This window comes from Diorhabda carinulata, chromosome 4 (genome assembly GCF_026250575.1).
Source record: "Diorhabda carinulata isolate Delta chromosome 4, icDioCari1.1, whole genome shotgun sequence".
Lineage (NCBI taxonomy): Eukaryota > Metazoa > Arthropoda > Insecta > Coleoptera > Chrysomelidae > Diorhabda > Diorhabda carinulata.
This window is the reverse complement of record NC_079463.1, coordinates 25,046,016-25,067,721: the sequence shown is the minus strand read 5'-3', so window position 1 is coordinate 25,067,721 and position 21,706 is coordinate 25,046,016. Positions and strand designations below refer to the sequence as shown.

Below are 21,706 nucleotides of genomic sequence, written 5' to 3'. Positions count from 1 at the left end.
CCTAGACTCGTTAATTTGAAAAATCTTTTTGGTCCACTTATTTTTCTTTTTAGAACTAATAAACAACTTAACGATACGATTTGATTCGAATTGAAAGTTTTCGTTGTCAGAAGATAATTCAACCGATCTATATATATAAGCAACAATTGAAATCAAAACTTGTTTCCTTTAATACACCGCATATTGTCGCTAAATGGCCAATTTACCCTGAATATATGTCCCGATCAGTGTACAATACAACTAAGGGTGGAGTTTCCATCCAGAGGTTAATAAGCGCAGAGGAAAATCCCCGCTATTGGTCCGACGTTATTTGTCCCACCCTCGTATCCATGACTACGTAATCTCCAGGTTTAACGTACCTTAATAGGGTTGATTTCGGGGATGAAATGAATGTTAAGGGACTAAATTGAATAAGGGCGAGAAGGATGTTGATAGGAATTGGTTGATATTGGATTATAGATTTACAGAAAACGGAGACGTACTTAGATTTTGGATGTGGAGGTATTTCTTCGACAAGTACGTGATCTGATAATAAAAACAGCCTCATTTCAAACATAAATTAGAATAAAATAATCAGTAAAACGATCATTTTCCAACGTACACAGTGTAAAAACCAGGGATAAATATGAGAAAAACGATCTCAATTACAAAAATATTTCAGAGCACTCTGTATATTTACCACGGATCATTAAAGCTGACAACTTTTAACGCGCCATCTATAATTAGTAAGCTGCACATTTGGTGATGAAAGTAATTGTTGATGACATTGATCAAAACAAGCTTTCAAACAAGCATGATAACTTTTGAAACAGAAATCAATTAATAGATTTTTTACCTCAATTAAACGGTTTCGAGTTATAAAAAGAAAACGACTGATTGCTTATTGTTAACAAATCTCTGTTGAAAAGAGCTCTTTGAAGTCTAGATGAACTGGATAAGATTTGAGTTGAAGTTGATTGAATAGTATATTCAATGCTGATTTGAACTTTTATCAATTAAAACTCAATTACAAACTTATTTTAGTGTAAATTGTACAGTCCTAAAGCGTAACTCTCTTCATAGGAGATACTTAGAGATTTTTACTACTGGATCGAAAAATGCCATCACTTGAAGAAACAACAAAACAATAATTTTTTGGGAGCACACCAAAAGATGACTGGTTTCAAGCTTTTAAGGGTGGGTTGTAACACAATAAGTCAACTCCTGGTTTTCCGTGATGAATCGTCTTGATTTTGTGTCTCGTTTCATATGAAAACAGTTTAAAATAATAGTCTTCTTCGAGGCATATTGATTTTTATATTACATTTTTCTTAATAACATTAATACCATTTGTAAATTTTTTCTTCTTTCTTCCATAATAGTTCTAACGCCTAGTTCTTCTCCGATGTTTTTCCTCATCAAGGTTCCAGGCTGTCATTCCAGCTCTTTCGTTGTCGACCTCTACTCCGTGCTGGAGATTTATCCTTTGTCATTCGACTCATGTTTGTTCCATTGTGATACCCATTCGATAATAGTAGCTACGTCTACGTTTTTGCTTCTTTCTTAATCTAATAGTTTTTCTCAAGATCCACGTGTGAATTTTCATTTCTGTAGTTCCCAAAAGTCGTTCCGTTTATGATGTTTTTGGTCTTATTTCTGATGTATAGTTCATTATAGGTCTAATGTCTAAAGACATTCCACTCTGATTACTGATTATGTCAAGTTTGTAAACGATAAGTAAAGTCAAATTTTGATATATTTTTGTTAAAAATATCCCCTTTCTAAAGTTTTGCTTTGACTAAATGGATTAGGGGAGACCGGGGATGGTTGACTAACTGAAGTTCATATATCTCTGATGTTTAACTTGATTTAACAAAAAACAACTATTCAGATACTTAACATAATAGTTTATAAACTATAAATTTATCATTATAATACTTATTTAGTTGATTTTCTAAGCCCCTGACGCTCAACTTATCCTATATCTGGGGTAAATTGACTATAAGCATAGGGTATGTAGATCTAGGCAATGATTAGTATAAATATAGATAATTAGTATAAAATAAAACATTAAAATTTACTCAATGATAGAAACTTTTTATTAAATTATAAGGACCCTTAAATTTGAGATGCATTCTCCCTTAAGAAAGAACTTTAATGAAGTTAACAGCCTTTTTGTAAACTATTAAAAAAATTAACAATAAGTAAGAATAATTTTTCCACTTTCTGTTCCAATACTCACAATTACACTCCCTGACGCGCGTTTCGATAACCAAGTAATCGTCTTCAGAGACTGAAGGTAAACTGAGTCTCTGAAGACGATAACTTGGTTATCGAAACGCGCGTCAGACAGTGTAATTGTGAGTGTTGGTGTTGTATGAATATCACCAACGCTTCCAGAAATTCCAACTCAACCATAAATAAACTTTATATAGGAATAATAAATAGGATTCCGTGCATTCAATGCGAATTGCTTCATCGTCGTCGCTTATATCTGAAAGATCAACGTTGTTCATAGTTTTCTTCCCATTCCCCTTTCCTTCACCTTTGCCCTTGCCTGTTTCCTTGCTTTTTCCTTTTGTTTCGAATGCGTGAATCGAACGCGCTTGGTTCGAGCGCACAAATTATATAGGAGGGTCCATCGAGCGCACATTTGTATCTTCAACCCCTGTGTTTAGCTTGGAATGTTTATTATCATGAATAAAAGAAGAAAAATCATAAAAGAGTAACGATACTTTCTCATCAATGCAATTATAGTCATAGTCTCCTAACTTAACCTAACGTAACCTAACCTAACCTAATCTAACCTAACCTAACCTAACTTAACCTGGCCTAACCTAACCTAACTATTTTTAAATTAAAAGGTGTTTTTGTGGAAATTAATTATTTTGAACAAAAAATATATCTATTATTGGAAAAAATAATTTTTTCTATCTATTTTTGTTCAATATTTAATAATGGATCTAAATGCTCTTGATTTTAAGTCTTTTCTGTTTTAAAATTAGTTTTAGATTAGAAGATAAAAGACAAATCGAAATGTCAAATTTAATCTTTTAAAAATTATTGAAAAAACTAATTTTAAAACAGAAGAGACATAAAATCGAGAACATTTAGTTGCATTAAATGAAAATATAGCTATGTGTCTAAATGCTCTTGAATTTAGGTCCCAACCTAACTATTTTTTTGAAAATACGCATTTTTTTAATTAATTTGTGGAAAAAATGCATCCATTATTAGAAAAAATAATTTTTTCTATAAATTTTTATTCAATATTTATATAATGCATCTAAATACTCTTGATTTTAAGTCGGACAGACGAGAACAATATTTTTTTAGAAAAAGAAGAAGAGGAGAAAAAACGCGCGGTACTACGAGCGAAAAAAGAACGCAGCCGCCTCCGTTGCTCGATAATCGATCGTCAATCGATTTTATTTCCGATACGGAATCCGATTATTTGTTTAACCGGAATTTATGCAATCGGATGATTCGTTGGGGATGGAGATCGCTTCCGGTGATAGGAGAGCTCCTTCCGGTAGATTGGTAGGCAGCGACGACGATTTTTGATTTTTTTTTGATTGTTTTGAATTATTTCGAGGTAAATAATTAACAATATTTTGTATTTAATTTCTGTTCTGTTAATTTCCGGTTCCGTTTTTAAAATAATGACGTGATTGAATGAAAATAAATCGAAATTCTGTCAAAGTGACAGAATAATCAATGTAGACAAAATTTTATGGAAAAACTCGTGGAAAAATCGATTTTTTTTTCGATTTAAGAGTACAAGAGAACACAGAAAATCTGTTTTGAAATTTTTCAGATACAAGAAAGTACATTCGAAAAATCGTGATCTTTCTGTCGAAATTTGGTAAAAAAAGAAAAATAAATTGAAAAAGGAGAAGATTTAAAGAAAAACGAACATTCGAGTCAAATATAAGCGTTATTAGAAGCACATTGAATTGAATTTCGATAAATGTTTAAAAATATAAAAAGAAGAATTAAAAAAGAATAACAATGACATTTAAATGTGAAACTATTCTTGGAAAAAGAAGAAGTAGATTGGATTAACTTGAATAAAAAAGAAAAAGAACATCAAATCTGAAAATGTTAAATGTTAGTTTTTAAATGGACAATCTAGATTTGAAAATAATGACATTTAAATGTCAAAATATTGCTATAAAAAGAAGTAGACGGGAGTAAATTGAATAAAAAAGAAGAAAAATATCGAGCTTTAAATGGAAATTGTTTTTTCTATTATGAATAAAATAATAAATATTATCTTGTTGTAGATAATATTCATTATTATTAAAAATGTAGATACCTTTCGTTTTTGGAAATCATTAGTGGCCAAAAAAAGTCCTTTATAGACCAATGTGGCCAAAAAAGGTCCTTTATAGACCAATGTGTCCACAAATGGTACAAAAGAATATATTTAATGTATTAAAAAAATACTGCAACCCTTAGTTCTGTACAATTCTCACCGCTATTTATCTATTAAGCGTTTTGGTTTGATTTTCTAATTTTTAATCACTTAAACTGACCACAAATTGTACTGCTACCCTATTTCTACTTATTTATTATTGAATTGAAGTAACATTTTAAGAAAATTTGCGAATATAATTTTCGAGTTGCAAATACTCTTATTGGAGACAATGAACGAAACCGAACGTAATTAACTTAGAAACACAATTATCCGTTAATCAATCTCTGCTGATACCAAATCAACCCTTGTTAACTAACCTCGCCACTTCACAGACGTTATCAAAACTTACTTCCTCCGTTTAAGGGTTGAAATGACATAGTAGGCGGAACTTGGGTAAATCGAGCAAGCGTTGGCGGGTTTTAAACATCAGATAGTGATTGTTTGCTAACAATTGAACAACTTAATCTTCTGAACCACTAAATCTGATCCTGACCATAAAATAATGGCCGATTTGCATTTAAACGATACGAATTTAGGACAAAATCGAACTTCGTTTCTTATAGAAGATATCCTGTACAGACAAAAATCGGAACAGGAACAAAATATTGACGGTGTCGATCGGGAAAAAGTATTTCAGTATGCGAAAGCTCTGGATAAACGGGTGGTGTCGCCGGAAAAAAGTGGTTATAGTTATTTTCAATCGAATGTTGTGCCGGGTGGTATGATGCAAAGTTATACCCAACCAGAAACCGGATACATACAAGTTATGGGAGCGTTAGGAGCTTATCTCGGTCCTCCTTATAAAAATATGACGGATCCTTATTTTCTAACACAAGGTATGTAAAATATTTTCGTAGTTCTTGGATTTCCCGCGGTCGAAGGATTATTGTTTTATTGAGAAACGTATTTGATGCTCATGTTGCTAAATTGGACTATTTTTTATTAAACAACACCACCGTAAAATTGTTAGGGCTTGTTGTGGACAATTCCTTCAAATCGAAAAGTTACGAATTGTCGCCTTATATAAAAAATTTAGTTCCTCCTGCTTTGCGCCGAGATCAGTTTTCAAAGAACTGAACTTATCCACCTCCTTAACAGTCTATTATGCCCTTATTGAGTCGCATCTCCGATATGCCCTTCAATTCTGGGGTACTCAATTTGAACGAAACCTTCAAACTACAAAAAAGAACTGTTAGATAATTACTCGGACTAAACAGCAAGAACTTCTTTAAAAAAATTAAAAATTCTGACTTTGCCTAATTAGCAAGCACAGTTCTCCAATTTCAGAAACATCGTTGCACTTAGGAACGCGGAGCTACTTCACGTCCAGAATTAGTTAAGGGCTCGATATTTTACAATGCGAAAAATGCACAATCATTGCCAATTGAACAATTTAACGTTTGATCACAGAACACAGTTGATTTAAAAAACTTCTGGTCTCGCACAAATTAAAAGCGATTCGAAACATGGTGTTCGCTCCGAACTATTCCACTAGCGCTGCACAAGGGTTTCGTCCGCTGAACGCGTTCATTTTTTATGAAACACTGACTATATTAAAAATAGATTTTTATTTGAAATGATGCCAAATTATACTAAATGAGTATTAATATGATTACTCGGGACTAAACGGCAGGGCTCACTGCAGGGAGTTTATTAAAAGATTAAAAATTCTGATTCTTCGTTCCTTATTCAACTTTGAATCCATTTGTCTAATTCGTAATTTCAGAAAGATTGTTAAACTTAGGAACGCGGAGCATGACCTTTACCTACCAATTCCACGTTCAGTATTAGTTAAGGGCTCCATACTTTACAATGCAAAAATTGCACAATCATTTGCCAATTGAAATCAAATCGATATCATCTTTTCCCGCATTCCGCAATAATTTGAGGGCATATTTACTGGAAAATGCCTTCTACTCTGCATACGATTTCTATTTTAATAATAATATTTACTTATAATTTTGTTACTCATTGTGTTTTTCTTTTGTATATTGAAATTTGACTGTATTTGTATCTTTATTTAGTTATTTTTATGCTTCTTTTTTTAGTGTTTACAAGCTTTTGTCTACAAATTGTGACAATTTTTTGACAATAAATTATTTCTCTCTCTCTCTCTCTCTCTCTCTCTCTCTCTCTCTAGGGGCTCGATATTTTACAATACGAAAAAAATGCACAATCATTTGCCAACTGAAATCAAATCGATATAATCTTTTCCCGCATTTTACAATAATTAGAGGGCATTAATTGTGGATTTGTACCTTTATTTTGTTATTTGTATGTATGTTTTTAAGTTTTCACAAGCTTTTGTCTACAAATTGTGACAATTTTTTGACAATAAATTATTTCTCTCTGTCTCTCTTTCTCTAGGGGCTCAATATATTACAATGCGAAAAAAATGTACAATCATTTGCCAACTGAAATCAAATCGATATAATCTTTTCCCGCATTTTGCAATAATTTGAGGGCATTAATTGTGGATTTGTACCTTTATTTAATTATTTGTATGTATGTTTTTAAGTTTTCACAAGCTTTTGTCTACAAATTGTAACAATTTTTTGACAATAAATTATTTCTCTCTCTCTCTCTCTCTCTCTCTCTCTCTAGGGGCTCGATATTTTACAATACGAAAAAAATGCACAATCATTTGCCAACTGAAATCAAATCGATATAATCTTTTCCCGCATTTTACAATAATTAGAGGGCATTAATTGTGGATTTGTACCTTTATTTTGTTATTTGTATGTATGTTTTTAAGTTTTCACAAGCTTTTGTCTACAAATTGTGACAATTTTTTGACAATAAATTATTTCTCTCTGTCTCTCTTTCTCTAGGGGCTCAATATATTACAATGCGAAAAAAATGCACAATCATTTGCCAACTGAAATCAAATCGATATAATCTTTTCCCGCATTTTGCAATAATTTGAGGGCATTAATTGTGGATTTGTACCTTTATTTAATTATTTGTATGTATGTTTTTAAGTTTTCACAAGCTTTTGTCTACAAATTGTAACAATTTTTTGACAATAAATCATTTCTGTTTTTCTATAAGTATATTTGTTTCGAATAGGCCATTTTTTTCTTACAAAATGATGTTTTCTGTTTCTGCTATCCTCCAGGCAAGGAAAACAGAAGTTGTTGAAAAAAACACTTTTTTTCTAAATTATGTCTCAACATAGACAAACAAAAAACATATCTCGAACTAGAGAATCGAATCTTCATCTCAAGACAATATTTCTTATTCCCGTTATCTGATAAAATAGTTTTCAAAATGCATTTCGGAGAATAAACATTTTTTTTGTGGTTCCAGGAATATCAGTATAACAAAAGTAAACTTTGTTTTTTGTTAAGAAATCGTCTGTATCTGGTATTAACACCTTCCGAAGTTGTTAGCGAGATCTGATAAATTCTGTTTTAGATCTTCATCATTATAAATCTCTAATGGAATAATTTAATTCAGCTTGATTAATTAAACGCGGAGTATTTTCTTGAAAATATAATTTGTCCGAATCAATAGAAATAGATTTAACATTAACATCAATTCCATTATCATCTTATTTAATTTTTGACTGATATTACCAGAGCAAATTAGAAATGGAGGATCTTTCGATTATAAAATTGGTTTGGTAGGTTACAGATGGAATATTAAAAAAATTGTTATACAACTTTTCATTATAATTTCGTTTTACGCTTAGGATAATTCCAGTAACTTTAAGACTCTAATGGAAAGGAATTTTATTGAATAAAACATTGAAATTATATAGAAAATTAAGCCTGACTTAAACTCTCACAAAAAAAACAAGAATAAATAATTTTGATTAATTAAAAAATATAATTATAACTTTTTAAAAAAACTAAGACTTGCCATCTCTCCCAGGGTATTCGGGAATGTTCTGGGAGAGACAGCTTGTGCTTATTTTGCCTTTCCCTTTACCTTTCAAGTCTTTTAACTCCAGTCCATCTTCGAATTTACGTTTTTTCCTTTGAACTTTCATAATGTACGCGGAAGGCATGAAATTACCTTCAGCATTACAACAACCAATTACCGTCCTTGAGTGAACTATTTCTGTTGAAGTTAGGTTAGGTTAGAAGTTAGGTTAGGTGAGGTTAGGTTAGGTTGACATAGTTATAGCTTTGATAACTTTTTCGGCCACAACATGACCTGGTCGATTATTCAATTGCAACCAGGATTCGTCTATTTCCCCATTGAAATACCGGAATTTCTTTTCAAAAACACTCGCAACCAATCACAGCCCGCCGTCTCTGATATCATATTAAATATGTGTTTAATTCCTAATTACTCAGCATACTTGAATGTAACGATTGTTAAATCATTGATAGTCAAAGCAAAACCTCGTGACTGCATGTCTTTTATATGCTTGCTCAGTATTTTTTCGACGTCTGCACCAAAGGTTGGTGATGGTCCTTTTTAATCTTCTTTCTTTTCGTGAAATATTCTAAATTGAAGAGGCCCTATAAACTATCATCCAACCATTTCGTATTTCTTCCACGGCATTCTTCAAATCGTCTTCACTTCTGGCACCTCGACTAGCAGTCTAGAAGTTTAAAGTCAATCAAAATTACAAGATTTTATATCTATAAATAATCGCGATCTCTCCTTATTGTCCAAGTGAGATAGACATATTAAGAAATTAGAGTAATTTCTAAAATTTGTAGGTAATTTTGAGGTTAGAACACCGTGCAAATCTTCCACTTCACAAAGAAATCATATGAACAGACAAAACTTCGGAAATATTTATCTGATCAGTTAATATGTTAACTCTTTTACTGAAATCGAACGTTTGATTAAAAAACAAAGTCAAATTACTCACTTTTCCATTATTTTTACAAAAAAAAATTCACCAACTTATTTGATTGCAGGTATTCCTTTCCATCATGCTTTATTTGGAAGTTCGGCCAGCGAAATATCCTTAAACGCTCTCAAGCATTGTCGAAGAAGGAAAGCCCGCACGGTGTTTAGTGATCCTCAGCTAACAGGTGAGTTTCTTGACAACACATATACAGTGTGACTCATTTTAATTGAAAGTATTTATTTCAATATTGAAGAGATACTATAATCTTGAGATCTAGTTTCCCCGCCATCTAGCAATTCTGTTTGTTATATTACTGTTTTCTGTAGGTTTTTTAAATATCAAGGGAGGTTGTTGAGAAGTGATGACAGCAACCCCAACTCCATTTGGAGTTTTGGATGCATCAACGTTTATATGGAGAGTTTCGAGTAGAAGTTCTGATATATTATGAAGGCTGGCGTATATACAGAGCTACCGTCAGGTTTTGTAAACATCAAGAGAGGTTTAGGAGAAGTGATGACAGCAGCTGGGAATCAGATCTGGACTATACGGTGGATGAGGGAGCGATTCGAACTGTAATTCGTTCGATTTAACCATCGTTGCCATCGACTTGTGAATCGGTGCATTGTTTTGGTGAAACAGTCGATATATGAAGCCATTTCTCCTTGATTTTTGCATTCAAACGATCCAACAACTCTATGTAGTATTCGCTATTGATTGTCTTTCCTTTTTGGACATGAAGAATATTCCATACGCATCCCAAAATACTGAAGCCATAACCTTCCCAAGTGGCTGTTGTGCATTTGAACGCTTCCGATGTGATTCAACGGCTGCAGTTCCCTCAGATGATGATCGTTTGGATTCCTGAGTGAAGTGATGGATCCATTGCCACGTATCGACGCAAAAAGTTTTATTTATCACGTGTAAACATGACCAAACACTACACTGAATCATCGAAACGTTGTTAATTTTGATCGACTGTGAATAAACGCCGCACCCACTTTGAACAAAGCTTTCTCATGATCAATAATTGTAAACACACTAACTTCTGATATATTTACTGCATTAGCTATCTGCCACAATTTCAATTTACGATTAGATTAACCAATTTTTGAACTTTTTTTATGTTTTCTGGAGTAACCACCTCAATTAGATGACCAAAATTATAATGAATTTTTAGACAAAGTGAATGTAGTTATGAAATATGTGGAAAACAATCAAATCTATAGTGGAGGAATATCTTGGACAGAACTAACCTTAAAATGAATGATTTAAGCAAACTTTTGAATTCGAATAATACTTTCAAAGTCAACTGTCAAACTTGAATCAAAGCTACCAACTGACCACCCACGTTGTGGTGTAATTTTTCTAATGTATATAATGTGAATACAAGCCGAAACATAGAAAATAGTATAAAGAAAACCAAAAAACTTGTAACAGAAAGCCATTGCAGCATTCGTTTGGAATTTTCTCGAATGAAAAGCCTTCTGTCACTTGTATTTTAGTATAAATTCTTTGTTTAGGTATTCTCGAACGCATTTTAGCTCTTAGCATTCCATTCTTCAACGACTTTTGGTAATTTTCTGTAGAGGGTTGGTGCCCCTGAACAACATTTTTACTTTGAGAACTGATTGGACGATGCATTATTTGGGCATGTGTAAAGGTGATGTGATATAATAATTTATTTCAATTTTAAGATATTATTTACAATAAACTATAATGAGTTCTTCACACGACATTCTGAGTTTTTTCCTGATCTAAGCAAACTTTTAAATTCAAATTATATTGTCAAAGTCAACTGTCAAACTTGAATCAATACTACCAATCACTTACGCTATTGCTTAATTTCCCTAATGTATAATTTCAACAATTTTTCTATATATAAATAATGTAAATACAAGCCGAAATAGAGAAAATAGTATGAGTAACAGAAAACTTTTCATTCCAGCATTCGTTCCTTCGGCCAATGTTACTTATATTCTAATATAGTTTTCCTTCTTATTCCAATATTCTCGGAACATTTCACAGATAATTCCTTGACTTATTTCTCATTTTAAGGTTTAGAGAAGAGATTTTCGGCACAGAGGTACTTATCGACTCCAGAACGAGTTGAATTGGCTAGTGCGCTAAGTCTAAGCGAAACTCAAGTTAAAACATGGTTTCAAAATCGAAGAATGAAGCACAAAAAACAGTTGAGAAAAGTCCAAGAAGAAAAAGCCACGAATTCGGTGAAAATACCTTTAGAGTCGACAGAAAAATTGGGTAATACTTTAGTGAATTCATCTACAAAATCTACTAAAATCAATTTTAATATGGGGTGACGTCATATTTCAAGAAATGTGACATAAACAGAAAGTATGCGAACAATTTTTCAGAAAAGTCATAATTTTGCTGGACCCTATATACAGGTCACAGCATATTTTACGTCATGTACTCATTTCAGTCTCGAAACACCCTGTATATGTAGCTATAGCTCCGAAATTAAAACAATTCTATTTTATCTAGTTGAAATAAGTTCATTATATTTCCAGGAAAAAAAACAATTAACATGACAATAAAGTAAATACCACCATAATAAATATTACCAACCAAAATTTAGATAATGGAGGTTTAACATAGTTAAGTCACTCTGTATATTAATAGTCAACGACAAAATTGAAGGAGAACATCTTGCGAAAGGGAAACTGGGAATGAGAGAAGCAGCTTTGATAATTTTGTTTCCAAGTGGAAAAGATCTTAGATCTCAGCCGCCATCTTATATCATAATTTAGTTCATTAAGTTGTGAACTTGCCTTAATTGATGTTTAAGATTGGGTACGCTCCCTCAAGAAGCCGAGATTCGATTTTCAGGTTATGGTATCTTTAATAACGAAAAGGAAGTTTAGTATTTCGTTTATGTTCTCATCGATTCCAGAAGAAAAGTTGATAGGAATAAATAAAAACGATAAAATTGATAAAACTATCATGTTTTTAAATAAATTATATCTTTCCAAAGATAATCACTTCGGGTGGTAGTAAATTCGGCCAGATAGCAGGTAGATGACGCAATATTTGTACATGTAAACTCCACCAGATTATAGGGTGAACTAGATATTAAAAAAATATTTACATTAAAAACGAAAAATATGCCATTACCAAATATACCCATCAATTCGATATGTTTACTATTGAAAAACGTTTTTGTTTGACAGCTCGAGTTGTCGTGGTGGTGACTTTTGTTAAAATACGAGCTTTTTTATGAGCGATTGTCAAACTATGCGGTATCCAACGCGAACAAATCTATTTGACAGCTAAATCCTAATTAAATATTGATTGTATGCTAAAGGAATCAGTGCCCAATCTCACGGTATGTCCCTTGGCGATCTAACAATATCAGATTAACAGCATCGATGTTTTCTGCTATTTTGGAACGACCTTCACGAAATTCATTCAGTGCGACCTCGATTTAATAAAGAAAACCAGCGAAATACGTTGGTTCGAGATGTTGCTTCATCACCAAAAGTCGAAACGAGTTAATCGGCACACTATTGTTGGTTTAATCCACGTCGAAAGTCATAGTATTCACATCATTGTTGCCATATCTCAAAACTTAAGTAGCAACCCTGTGATTATTCCAAAAGGTATCGGAAAATAGATATATATCGTAAAAAATTATTTGTCTTAAATTCTACTTTAAACCTTCTATAAGAGAGTTTTTTCTAGAAGCATCGCAGCACATAATTTTTTTAACGACAAACCGCCATATATAGTAATTCAAAGTACATGGAACTGAAAAGAGGTTATTTTGAAAAACAATATATTTTTTTATATTATAACAAATAGTCGAGCATTTTTTAAGTCCGCCCTCGTATGTAACCATTGACCATTATCCATCGTTGACGAAGGTTATTGTGGAATATGGGAAAATCCTCTTCGATATGCTTGTGACAGTCGTTTATAAAACAACGGGAAAACCTTAACGCCAATCTCTGGTTCCTGATTATTCCTTGGGGACGTCATTAAAATTGTATTATAGCCGAGCTTCATCGTATTTCACTATAAAACGCCAATTATTTGGTAATTTGAAGCAAAATCCCGTGTATTTTGCAAAATAGTATATATACAATAACAAGACTTTCAGAAAACATCAAAATTTATAAGATTTTCTTCGAATTTTTTCATAGACGATAAATTTTCCTGGTATTAACGTTCTTCCAACTCAAGCTCCAAATCATTATCGCACCTTATCTCACTATACAAGCAAACAGACAAAGAGGCTTTTATTAGAAAACAACACTCATGCAAGTAAAAAAGAAATAGAAGACAAACCTCACGAAATTACAAAAGAAATAGATGACAGCTCTCACGAAACTATAAAAGAAATAGTGACAGCTCTCATGAAACTACAAAAGAAATAGATGACAGCTCTCATAAAACTACAAAAGAAATAGATGACAGCTCTCATAAAACTACAAAATAAATAGATGACAGCTCTCATAAAACTACAAAATAAATAGATGACAGATCTCATAAAACTACAAAAGAAATAGATGACAGCTCTCAAAAAATTACAAAAGAAATAGATGACAGCTCTCACGAAACTATAAAAGAAATAGTGACAGCTCTCATAAAACTACAAAAGAAATAGATGACAGCTCTCACGAAACTATAAAAGAAATAGTGACAATTTTCATGAAACTATAAAAGAAATAGATGACAGATCTCATAAAACTACAAAAGAAATAGATGATAGCTCTCATAAAACTACAAAAGAAATAGATGACAGCTCTCATAAAACTACAAAATAAATAGATGACAGCTCTCATAAAACTACAAAAGAAATAGATGACAGATCTCATAAAACTACAAAAGAAATAGATGGTAGCTATCAAAAAATTATAAAAGAAATAGATGACAGCTCTCACGAAACTATAAAAGAAATAGTGACAGCTCTCATAAAACTACAAAAGAAATAGATGATAGCTCTCATAAAACTACAAAAGAAATAGATGATAGCTCTCATAAAACTACAAAAGAAATAGATGACAGCTCTCAAAAAATTACAAAAGAAATAGATGACAGCTCTCACGAAACTATAAAAGAAATAGTGACAGCTCTCATAAAACTACAAAAGAAATAGATGATAGCTCTCATAAAACTACAAAAGAAATAGATGACAGCTCTCACGAAACTATAAAAGAAATAGTGACAATTCTCATGAAACTATAAAAGAAATAGATGACAGATCTCATAAAACTACAAAAGAAATAGATGACAGCTCTCATAAAACTACAAAAGAAATAGATGACAGCTCTCACGAAACTACAAAAGAAATAGATGACAGCTCTCACGAAACTACAAAAGAAATAACCTTACAACAATATGTTAGACAGTCGTTTGTAGTAAAGTTTGTAAAGAAATTGAAATTGCACTCATACAAAGTTCAACTTGTTTATGAACTCTCAGGAAATGATTCGGACAGACTCCATAAGGCAAAAACCAAATTTCATCAATAGTGTAGTATTCTCAACGTTTTATTTAAGATGTACAGTAAACCGAATTATTTTTTGCTACTGGACTCGGAAAAATTACCAATGGATTCAAACTAAGTACATCCAGCGACACCAAATAATCAATGTTTAGATAGGAATCGTCAGGAAAAAATTTGTTCCTCGGGAAACCTGAATCCCAGTTTGAAAGAAGGTGGATTGGAAGACGTAGATCAACGAAGTGGCCACCTAGGTCACCTGAACTTGGATTATTCGACTTTCGTTTCGACTAGTTTCGGTTACTTAGGCAGATGTTGGAAACAATTCGACAGTAAACAATAGCTGAAGAAAAAATGTCATTAGATAACGAAATAGCTATTAAATACTTTGGGAAGTTCGAAGTTATCATTTCTTATCTACATCCGAATGCTTCCCTTCAATATACTCCCCTCCCCTCGCCACACACCTTTCCATACGTTTTTCCATTCATCGAAGCTGTGCTGGAAGTCTTCTCCGGTGAGTGCCTTTAGGAGCTCTGCCGTTTTTTGCTTTACCGCTTCCATCGACTCAAATCGGGTCCCTTTCAAAGTAGATCTTTTTTCTAACCTTTAAAGGAAATCTGAAAAGACCCGTTGACGCCAGAGCTTTTGGTCAGGTGTCAGATTTTTTGGCATCAACTTCTCACAGACTTTTGTCATGTATAAAATTTTTCTAATCGTTTCTTTATCGGCGTTTACAGCCTCGGTAATCATCCGGATGCTCATTCGACGATCTGGGTGCTGGTCATCTTCAATTTAACGAGAAATTTGAGATTTCAAACTGATACCTAACGCCCATCTAGGACGCCCTCTAAGCGCGCAGTCTCGTTATTTAATAGCTAGACCTCGTATAATCAACTTTTTTAGAAATTTCAATTGAGATTACACTGATGTCAGTAGCTTCAATTTTCTTATTGTTTAAGCTTGAAATTTTATGTTTTTTAGGAACTAATCAAAACTTAAGGAGCACCTGTCAAGAAAAACAAATACCGATGGGAAGTTCCGGACTATCGTTAACGAATTCAGATTTGAGCGATTGCGAAAGTGACATTGATATAGTGGGAGACGCTAAGCAAATTAACTTTAAAAGAGTTTAATTTCTATTTTTGTTGTATTATTAATTTTTTTATAAATTTCCTTTTTTTTATTAATTTTTGTGATTGTTATATATATTTAGAACGTATTTATAGAGAGTAATTGTGACATGTACATATATTATATTCATGTAATGTTAGTTTTTAATTTGACGTGCAATGTAAAATTCGCATTTTTTAGTTTGAATTACTATTGAAAATATATTTAAAAAGCTCTCTTCGTCTTTCTCATTTCAGAGTATTAGGTTATATACTGACACATAGACGGCGCTACTAGTATTAAATCCATATCAATATCAGTTAGCCTTAACCTTAAAAAAAACTTGACAGTTATCATACTATTGCACCGGGAAAATTAACCGTGAAAAAGTAGATTGTTTAAAGGAGAAATAAATACCGAGGACGCCCCAAAGAGGGCGCCTCAATAAAAGCTATAATTGAAATGGCTGCCACGCAGGCTCACAATACGAGGTCTGGCTATTAAATAACGAGACGTGCGTTGGGTATCTAAATATCTTGTCTATGCACGTCCCAAAAACACGTTTCCGTCACTATTATTAGTATTTGTGCGCTTTAGTGAGGGCCGAGAGAGCACTGAAGATGGCCAGCGCCCAAGTCGCCCTGTGACTGTTTCAACTCCGGAAACAGTGACCAAAATCAACCAAATTGTGCGTACAGATCGTTGAATGAGCATCCGGATGATTACCGAGGCTGTAAACGCCGATAAAGAAACGGTTAGAAAAATTTTAGACAAAAGTTGATGCCAAAAAATCTGACTCCTGACCAAAAGCTCTTGCATCAACGGGACTGCTCAGATTTCCTTCAAAGGTTAGAAAAAAGATCTGCTTTGAAAGGTACCCGATTTGAGCCGATGGAAGCGGTAAAGCAAAATAATAAGGAATTGATGATTCTCAGCAATGTTTAAATCTGTCAATCGTAAAAACTCGCATTGTTTCGTCGATATGTGACAATAGATGAAACATGGCTTTATCCAATTCCGATCGTCAGTCGACCGAGTGGTCTCTACGTAATGAACAGACTCCAAAGCGTGGAAAGATGGAAAAGTCAGTTTTCTAGGTTATAGCTTCAGTATTTTTTTATGTTAATGGTATAATATTCATCGATTATGTTAAAAAGGTAAAAACAATAAACAGCGACTATTACGTATTGTTATTGGAGCGTGTAGAGAACGAAATCGCAGAAATAACGCCCCGATTGGATAAGAAAAAGCTAATTTATCAAAACACGGCATGAATTGGACTCGAACTGCATTTTTTTATAGCTGGAGAGAAATTTTGTGCCGAAACTAAACTTATTTTGAGGCTAAAGAGAAATCGTACTAATAGTATCGAACAGAAGGACTATAAAAGCTAAGTATAATCGATGCACGTTAAGATCTTGAGTTAGATATTGCGGAATATTCTTAAACATTCCATAGTGGCTTTCATCTTCTTCTAATTTCTAAAGTCAGTTTAGTCTTTGGACCAACAACATGCTTTTTGTTCTTTACGTACTCTTTTCTTTGACTCCTTCTTAACTTGTTTAACGCTTTTACAGAATCTTCTCCTAGTTTTCGTTTTGTTTTGATTATGGTTTCCATTTTGTATGTAAAATCAACCAAAGCATCCACTTGCGTTTAAAGTAACTTGAGTTGTACTGAGATTTTTCACGGTTTGGCACTCAACCCGGTTTTGTGCTGGACTTTTCACGTTTCAGTAGAAGTCGTGGAGCTGCCATTGAGAGCGCTGAGTATTCACATCCCAGTGGTGGTCGTTTTTAGGGTCTCCAGCTAACCAAGTAGGAAAACACTAATTTTTAACGAAATTGATATACGCGCATGCGGTAATTTTCTAACACAAGATTCGAGAACCGCAGCCCTTACCGTAGAGCTTTGGCTCTCCGAGAGCTTAGTTTTCACCAAGTGAAAGTGCATGGTTCCCACAGATAATGGTTGTCACAAAATCAGCTGAATCGTTAATTTCTCGCAGCTAACTTTTGGAAATTAATCTGAAAAACAACAGTAGAAGGGGATTTGATTAAATAAAAAATTGTACACAGTATACTGGAATCATTTATTAACAATAACTTAATTATGATATAATTTGGGCTTATCTAGTGGGGGCTGAAGCTTCTTTTCTTGCAGCGTCTTGTAAAAGTTGAGTATCTACTTCGTCTCCAGGTAACTGAACATATCTGACAACGGAACCTCTTATAAAACAATTTTTTACAGAGAGCTGGAATCATAAGTATCACATGAATATTTTAATATTAATTTCTTCAACTTCTTAGACTCCTTTATATTTTTTTTCTTGATAAATCGGGGTCTCTTCTCATTGAAAATTAACCTTTATAAATATTGAGGTTTCGATCTATTTTGTTCACTAAACCTATTCAAAAAAAAGGTTAAAAGATACTATAATCAATTAAAGAATCAAACAAAATAAACATTCCCTTACCATATATACAAGGACTTTCCTAACAACTATTGAATTATTATTACGAAAAAGGACATGATACATTATCCAAATATTTCACTAAACTAAAATCAAGTATTTACCTTCCAATAATTGTGAAGCTATCTACATAGGGCAGACATTTCAATATTTGGAAAATAGATTGAAAAGTCATCAATATGATAAAAACAATAAAACATTAACGAACAATCATGGAATGTCAAAAAACAAAAACAAACAAAAGACAAAAAAGATATTTTTAGAAATGATTCACATATATAGAAACAAGAAAACTGTCAAATATTAAAAAGGACTAAACAATTTTTAATTACTACTTATTTTTGATGAAATATGACAACTAAGGATAAAAAAAGATTTATAGGGATTGAAACAAATATTTATTTTGATATTCATGTAATATTCAAGTTATATTTGGGTAAAGACCAAAGTAGATCAAAACATCAAATTTTCTTCATAAAATCCTAGACGATTCGTCAAGAAAAATATTCTATTATATAATACGTCATTTGGAATTTTTTAATAAAAATGCATATCAAAAAAAATTGTAATTATGTCATTTTACTTAGTACTAACTACCTAATAGCCATACATTAAATTTGGGAGATATTCTTTCTTTTTTTTTATTATTTTTTAAAAGAAATATCCTCACTAAAGTGTCTGCCATTGATGCGCTTATCTTAAAATAAATATAGAATGTTTAGATAATTAGTAACTTGGCCAAAGTATTAGCAGATTTTGAACAGTGAAAGAAACTGCTGGCCTTTTCCAACAATGAATAAGATATGCAATAACAAGAACATAAAAAATAAACAAATAGTAGTACTTTTAACATTGGAGTTATGAAGTTAGAAATCATCAATTACATTTTTCATACAAAAGCGGAATCTGTTTAGAATTGAAAAGAAAAATAAAAAGTTATATTTTTTATGTGAAGATGTGGATAACGAATCTTACCATATGAGGATACTTTTCCGTATCAGTTACATTTATATCAGTTAATTTTATATTTAAATACTGATCCACAGAATGCAACGTCCCACAAATACTAAAACAGAAAAATATTTAAATTTCAACCAAGCATTATTCATAATTTAGTTACCTCAAATCATTTTTAAGTTCGACAACTACATCTTTACCAATTAGAGACTTGAAGAACGAATAAAACAACTGAAAAATAATAATTCGATTATCACGTTTGTTTATTTACCTTTATTTTAAAATATTACCATTTTGTTGGATAAATATACTATACACTAATAAGGTTATGTATGGTCTGTTTCTTAAATAAAAAAAATTCAAACGTTATAGAGGCTAGATCTATGGATTGTAGCTACTCTACCCTCCGGATTTTTTGGAATTGTGCTGTTAACTAAAGTGGTACACATCCATTAAGAAGAGAAAACTAAAGAAATATTATTTAATAAGTGACTTGATACAAAATTAAGCCACTTACAAAAATCAATCTATATATAGCTACATTGATAGTTTACTTTAAACCTCTATGTCTTTTATTCTCTATGGCGTATACTTCAAAAAGTTTTAGGGTATAGACACATGGGAATTATAGAGGCGTCGGAATAGACAGAGCGTAATAGAAACAGCCAATCATTACTTTCCCCTAAAACTATTCCCTATACATTCAGAGAATAAAAGCAGTATTTCCATCCATGATATAGGAAAAAACTATCCAAACATGTTTAATGTCTTTTACGGTTGGTCTATTCTGAAACTTCTATTCCCTCCATGTGATTGCACCCTTATATACACAAAATATTTCCTGTGATCACTGAAAAGCAGGATACATTGTTTGGTGATGTATGAAATTAAACGTTCTGTGGTAGTTCTATGTTGTCCGCCATGTTTACTAAAGGTGAATTATTATTGTCAGATAAATAAATTATATATTGTTATATAGTGCCAGAAAATGGAAGAAACGAAAGTTATATATCATATAGATGATGAAGAAACCCCATATTTAGTGAAAATACCGATTTCCCCGGATAAAGTTACATTAGTGGATTTTAAAAATGTTCTCAACAGGCCTAACTACAAATTTTTCTTTAAATCGATGGATGATGATTTTGGGTAATAAGTTTTTTTATTTATTAGAATATTTTTTATATAATGTTTGGAAAAGTTATATCATGTTTTAAATGGGCGTAAAATATTATAAATCATTACCATATTTATATTAACACCCTTACAAGTATATGTAAACAAATTAATTTGTTAATATATACTATTTATAAGAAGTTTGGTGTTCGAATTGGATACTTTTGAAGTGGTTTTAGAATGTAAACGTATTTATACAGTACCCGCAGATTTCGAAATTTGTATTAAAATAGTATAGAAATATGACAAATTCCACACAATCAGTTCATTGTGCTTCTTTCAAGTTAGTAGTTTTTGAACAGTGAAATGATTTAGATTTTACTATAGTGATTTTTTTATCTGATTTACAACTTTCTCAATGAACAACATGATTTTAAAGTACATACCAGTGCTGTAGTTTCTTTTGGTACCTGTTTTAAAGGACTATTACTCTTATAAAATTTCAATAGCAATTGGATTGATGGACTGCTTCGAACATTTTGGTGTTTCTACAAATTATAGTAGACAATTTCATTAAATCAAAAGTTCCACGTTGAAAAGTCAAATGGAATAAATGAATTATTTGTGTTATTGTACATATTAAGTAATAAAGAATCATGATATGTGAAATTCATATTATAAATTTACAAATACAACCCTCGATTTTTCAGTGGAGAGTATGCCAATAATAATGTAACTTCAAATTTGACTCATTTTGCCATGTGAAACATCAGAGCCCTGTTCTTTGCTTACATTTCACGAGAACCTCACCCTAAAAGTTTAATACCACCTGTATTGAATTTTATTCAAATTACAATGATTTGATTAGACAATATTGATTGATGAGACTTAATTCGTGTTTTTTTAATGCTTTCAGCTTATTGGATGATACTAAACTATTTATTTATCAAAATTAGGTCTCACAGATTCAAAATTATTCAGCTACTCTCACCACCTAAATGAAAAACTGGCTGTGATAGACATACTGATTTTCATCCCTTGCTCAAAGTAGGAGCTAGCTGCTTTAAAGTGGCACTAGGGTAAGAGAGTCGACTCTTAAGTTTAATGGATCGCCGAACCGAGCAGAAGAGGAATCATATGGGGGTTACTACACTCCCCACAAAAATCTGTGGCTTACAAACACCTGGATAGGGTGCTCTGTGTTCCAAATCGAGATTCTCCCATTTTAACCTTGTGAGCAAGGCAGTGCTGAAAGTGCACCTAGGGCTAGATTGAATTTGGGAGAGTAAACAGTTAAAAAATAGTTTTGATTCTGAGGGATGCAATTTTTTTAAAAATAAATGTATGAGGAAAAAAAGGGGAAGAATTAAT

The 21,706-nt window shown here is 32.2% G+C and overlaps 3 protein-coding genes across 10 annotated transcripts in view; 2 read left to right on the top strand and 1 right to left on the bottom strand.

Moving 5' to 3' along the window:
• Positions 1-4,827: 4,827 nt before the first annotated feature.
• Positions 4,828-16,025, top strand: LOC130892619 (brain-specific homeobox protein homolog). The gene is made up of 4 exons (XM_057798119.1): positions 4,828-5,235; positions 9,280-9,396; positions 11,268-11,471; positions 15,661-16,025. Exons 1-4 carry the CDS (start codon positions 4,902-4,904, stop codon positions 15,810-15,812), a joined length of 807 nt encoding a protein of 268 aa, XP_057654102.1. The 5' UTR covers positions 4,828-4,901; the 3' UTR covers positions 15,813-16,025.
• A 1,842-nt stretch (positions 16,026-17,867) lies between these two features.
• Positions 17,868-19,738, bottom strand: LOC130892529 (U6 snRNA-associated Sm-like protein LSm2). The gene is made up of 4 exons (XM_057797983.1): positions 19,510-19,738; positions 19,383-19,450; positions 19,238-19,328; positions 17,868-18,043 (listed from the first exon to the last, which is right to left on the bottom strand). Exons 1-4 carry the CDS (start codon positions 19,510-19,512, stop codon positions 17,918-17,920), a joined length of 288 nt encoding a protein of 95 aa, XP_057653966.1. The 5' UTR covers positions 19,513-19,738; the 3' UTR covers positions 17,868-17,917.
• Positions 19,739-20,106: 368 nt separating this feature from the next.
• The window catches only part of LOC130892756 (segment polarity protein dishevelled homolog DVL-3), a 30,748-nt gene continuing 29,148 nt past the window's right edge, over positions 20,107-21,706 (top strand). For all 8 annotated transcript variants that reach the window (XM_057798340.1, XM_057798338.1, XM_057798339.1 and 5 more), the window contains exon 1: positions 20,107-20,368. In XM_057798340.1, the coding sequence (XP_057654323.1) occupies positions 20,208-20,368 (161 nt within the window). In that variant the 5' untranslated portion in view covers positions 20,107-20,207. The remainder of the gene's footprint in view (positions 20,369-21,706) is intronic.

What these genes read in the sequence shown, in the direction of transcription:
- LOC130892619 (XM_057798119.1), top strand. Translation starts at nt 4,902, where the DNA reads ATGGCCGATTTGCATTTAAACGATACGAATTTAGGACAAAATCGAACT. An exon ending in TCCTTATTTTCTAACACAAG is followed by an intron (nt 5,236 to 9,279) that starts GTATGTAAAATA and finishes ATTTGATTGCAG; the next exon opens with GTATTCCTTTCCATCATGCT. An exon ending in TAGTGATCCTCAGCTAACAG is followed by an intron (nt 9,397 to 11,267) that starts GTGAGTTTCTTG and finishes TCTCATTTTAAG; the next exon opens with GTTTAGAGAAGAGATTTTCG.
- LOC130892529 (XM_057797983.1), bottom strand. An exon ending in GAACTTAAAAATGATTTGAG is followed by an intron (nt 19,329 to 19,382) that starts GTAACTAAATTA and finishes TTTCTGTTTTAG; the next exon opens with TATTTGTGGGACGTTGCATT. An exon ending in CGGAAAAGTATCCTCATATG is followed by an intron (nt 18,044 to 19,237) that starts GTAAGATTCGTT and finishes TTATGATTCCAG; the next exon opens with CTCTCTGTAAAAAATTGTTT.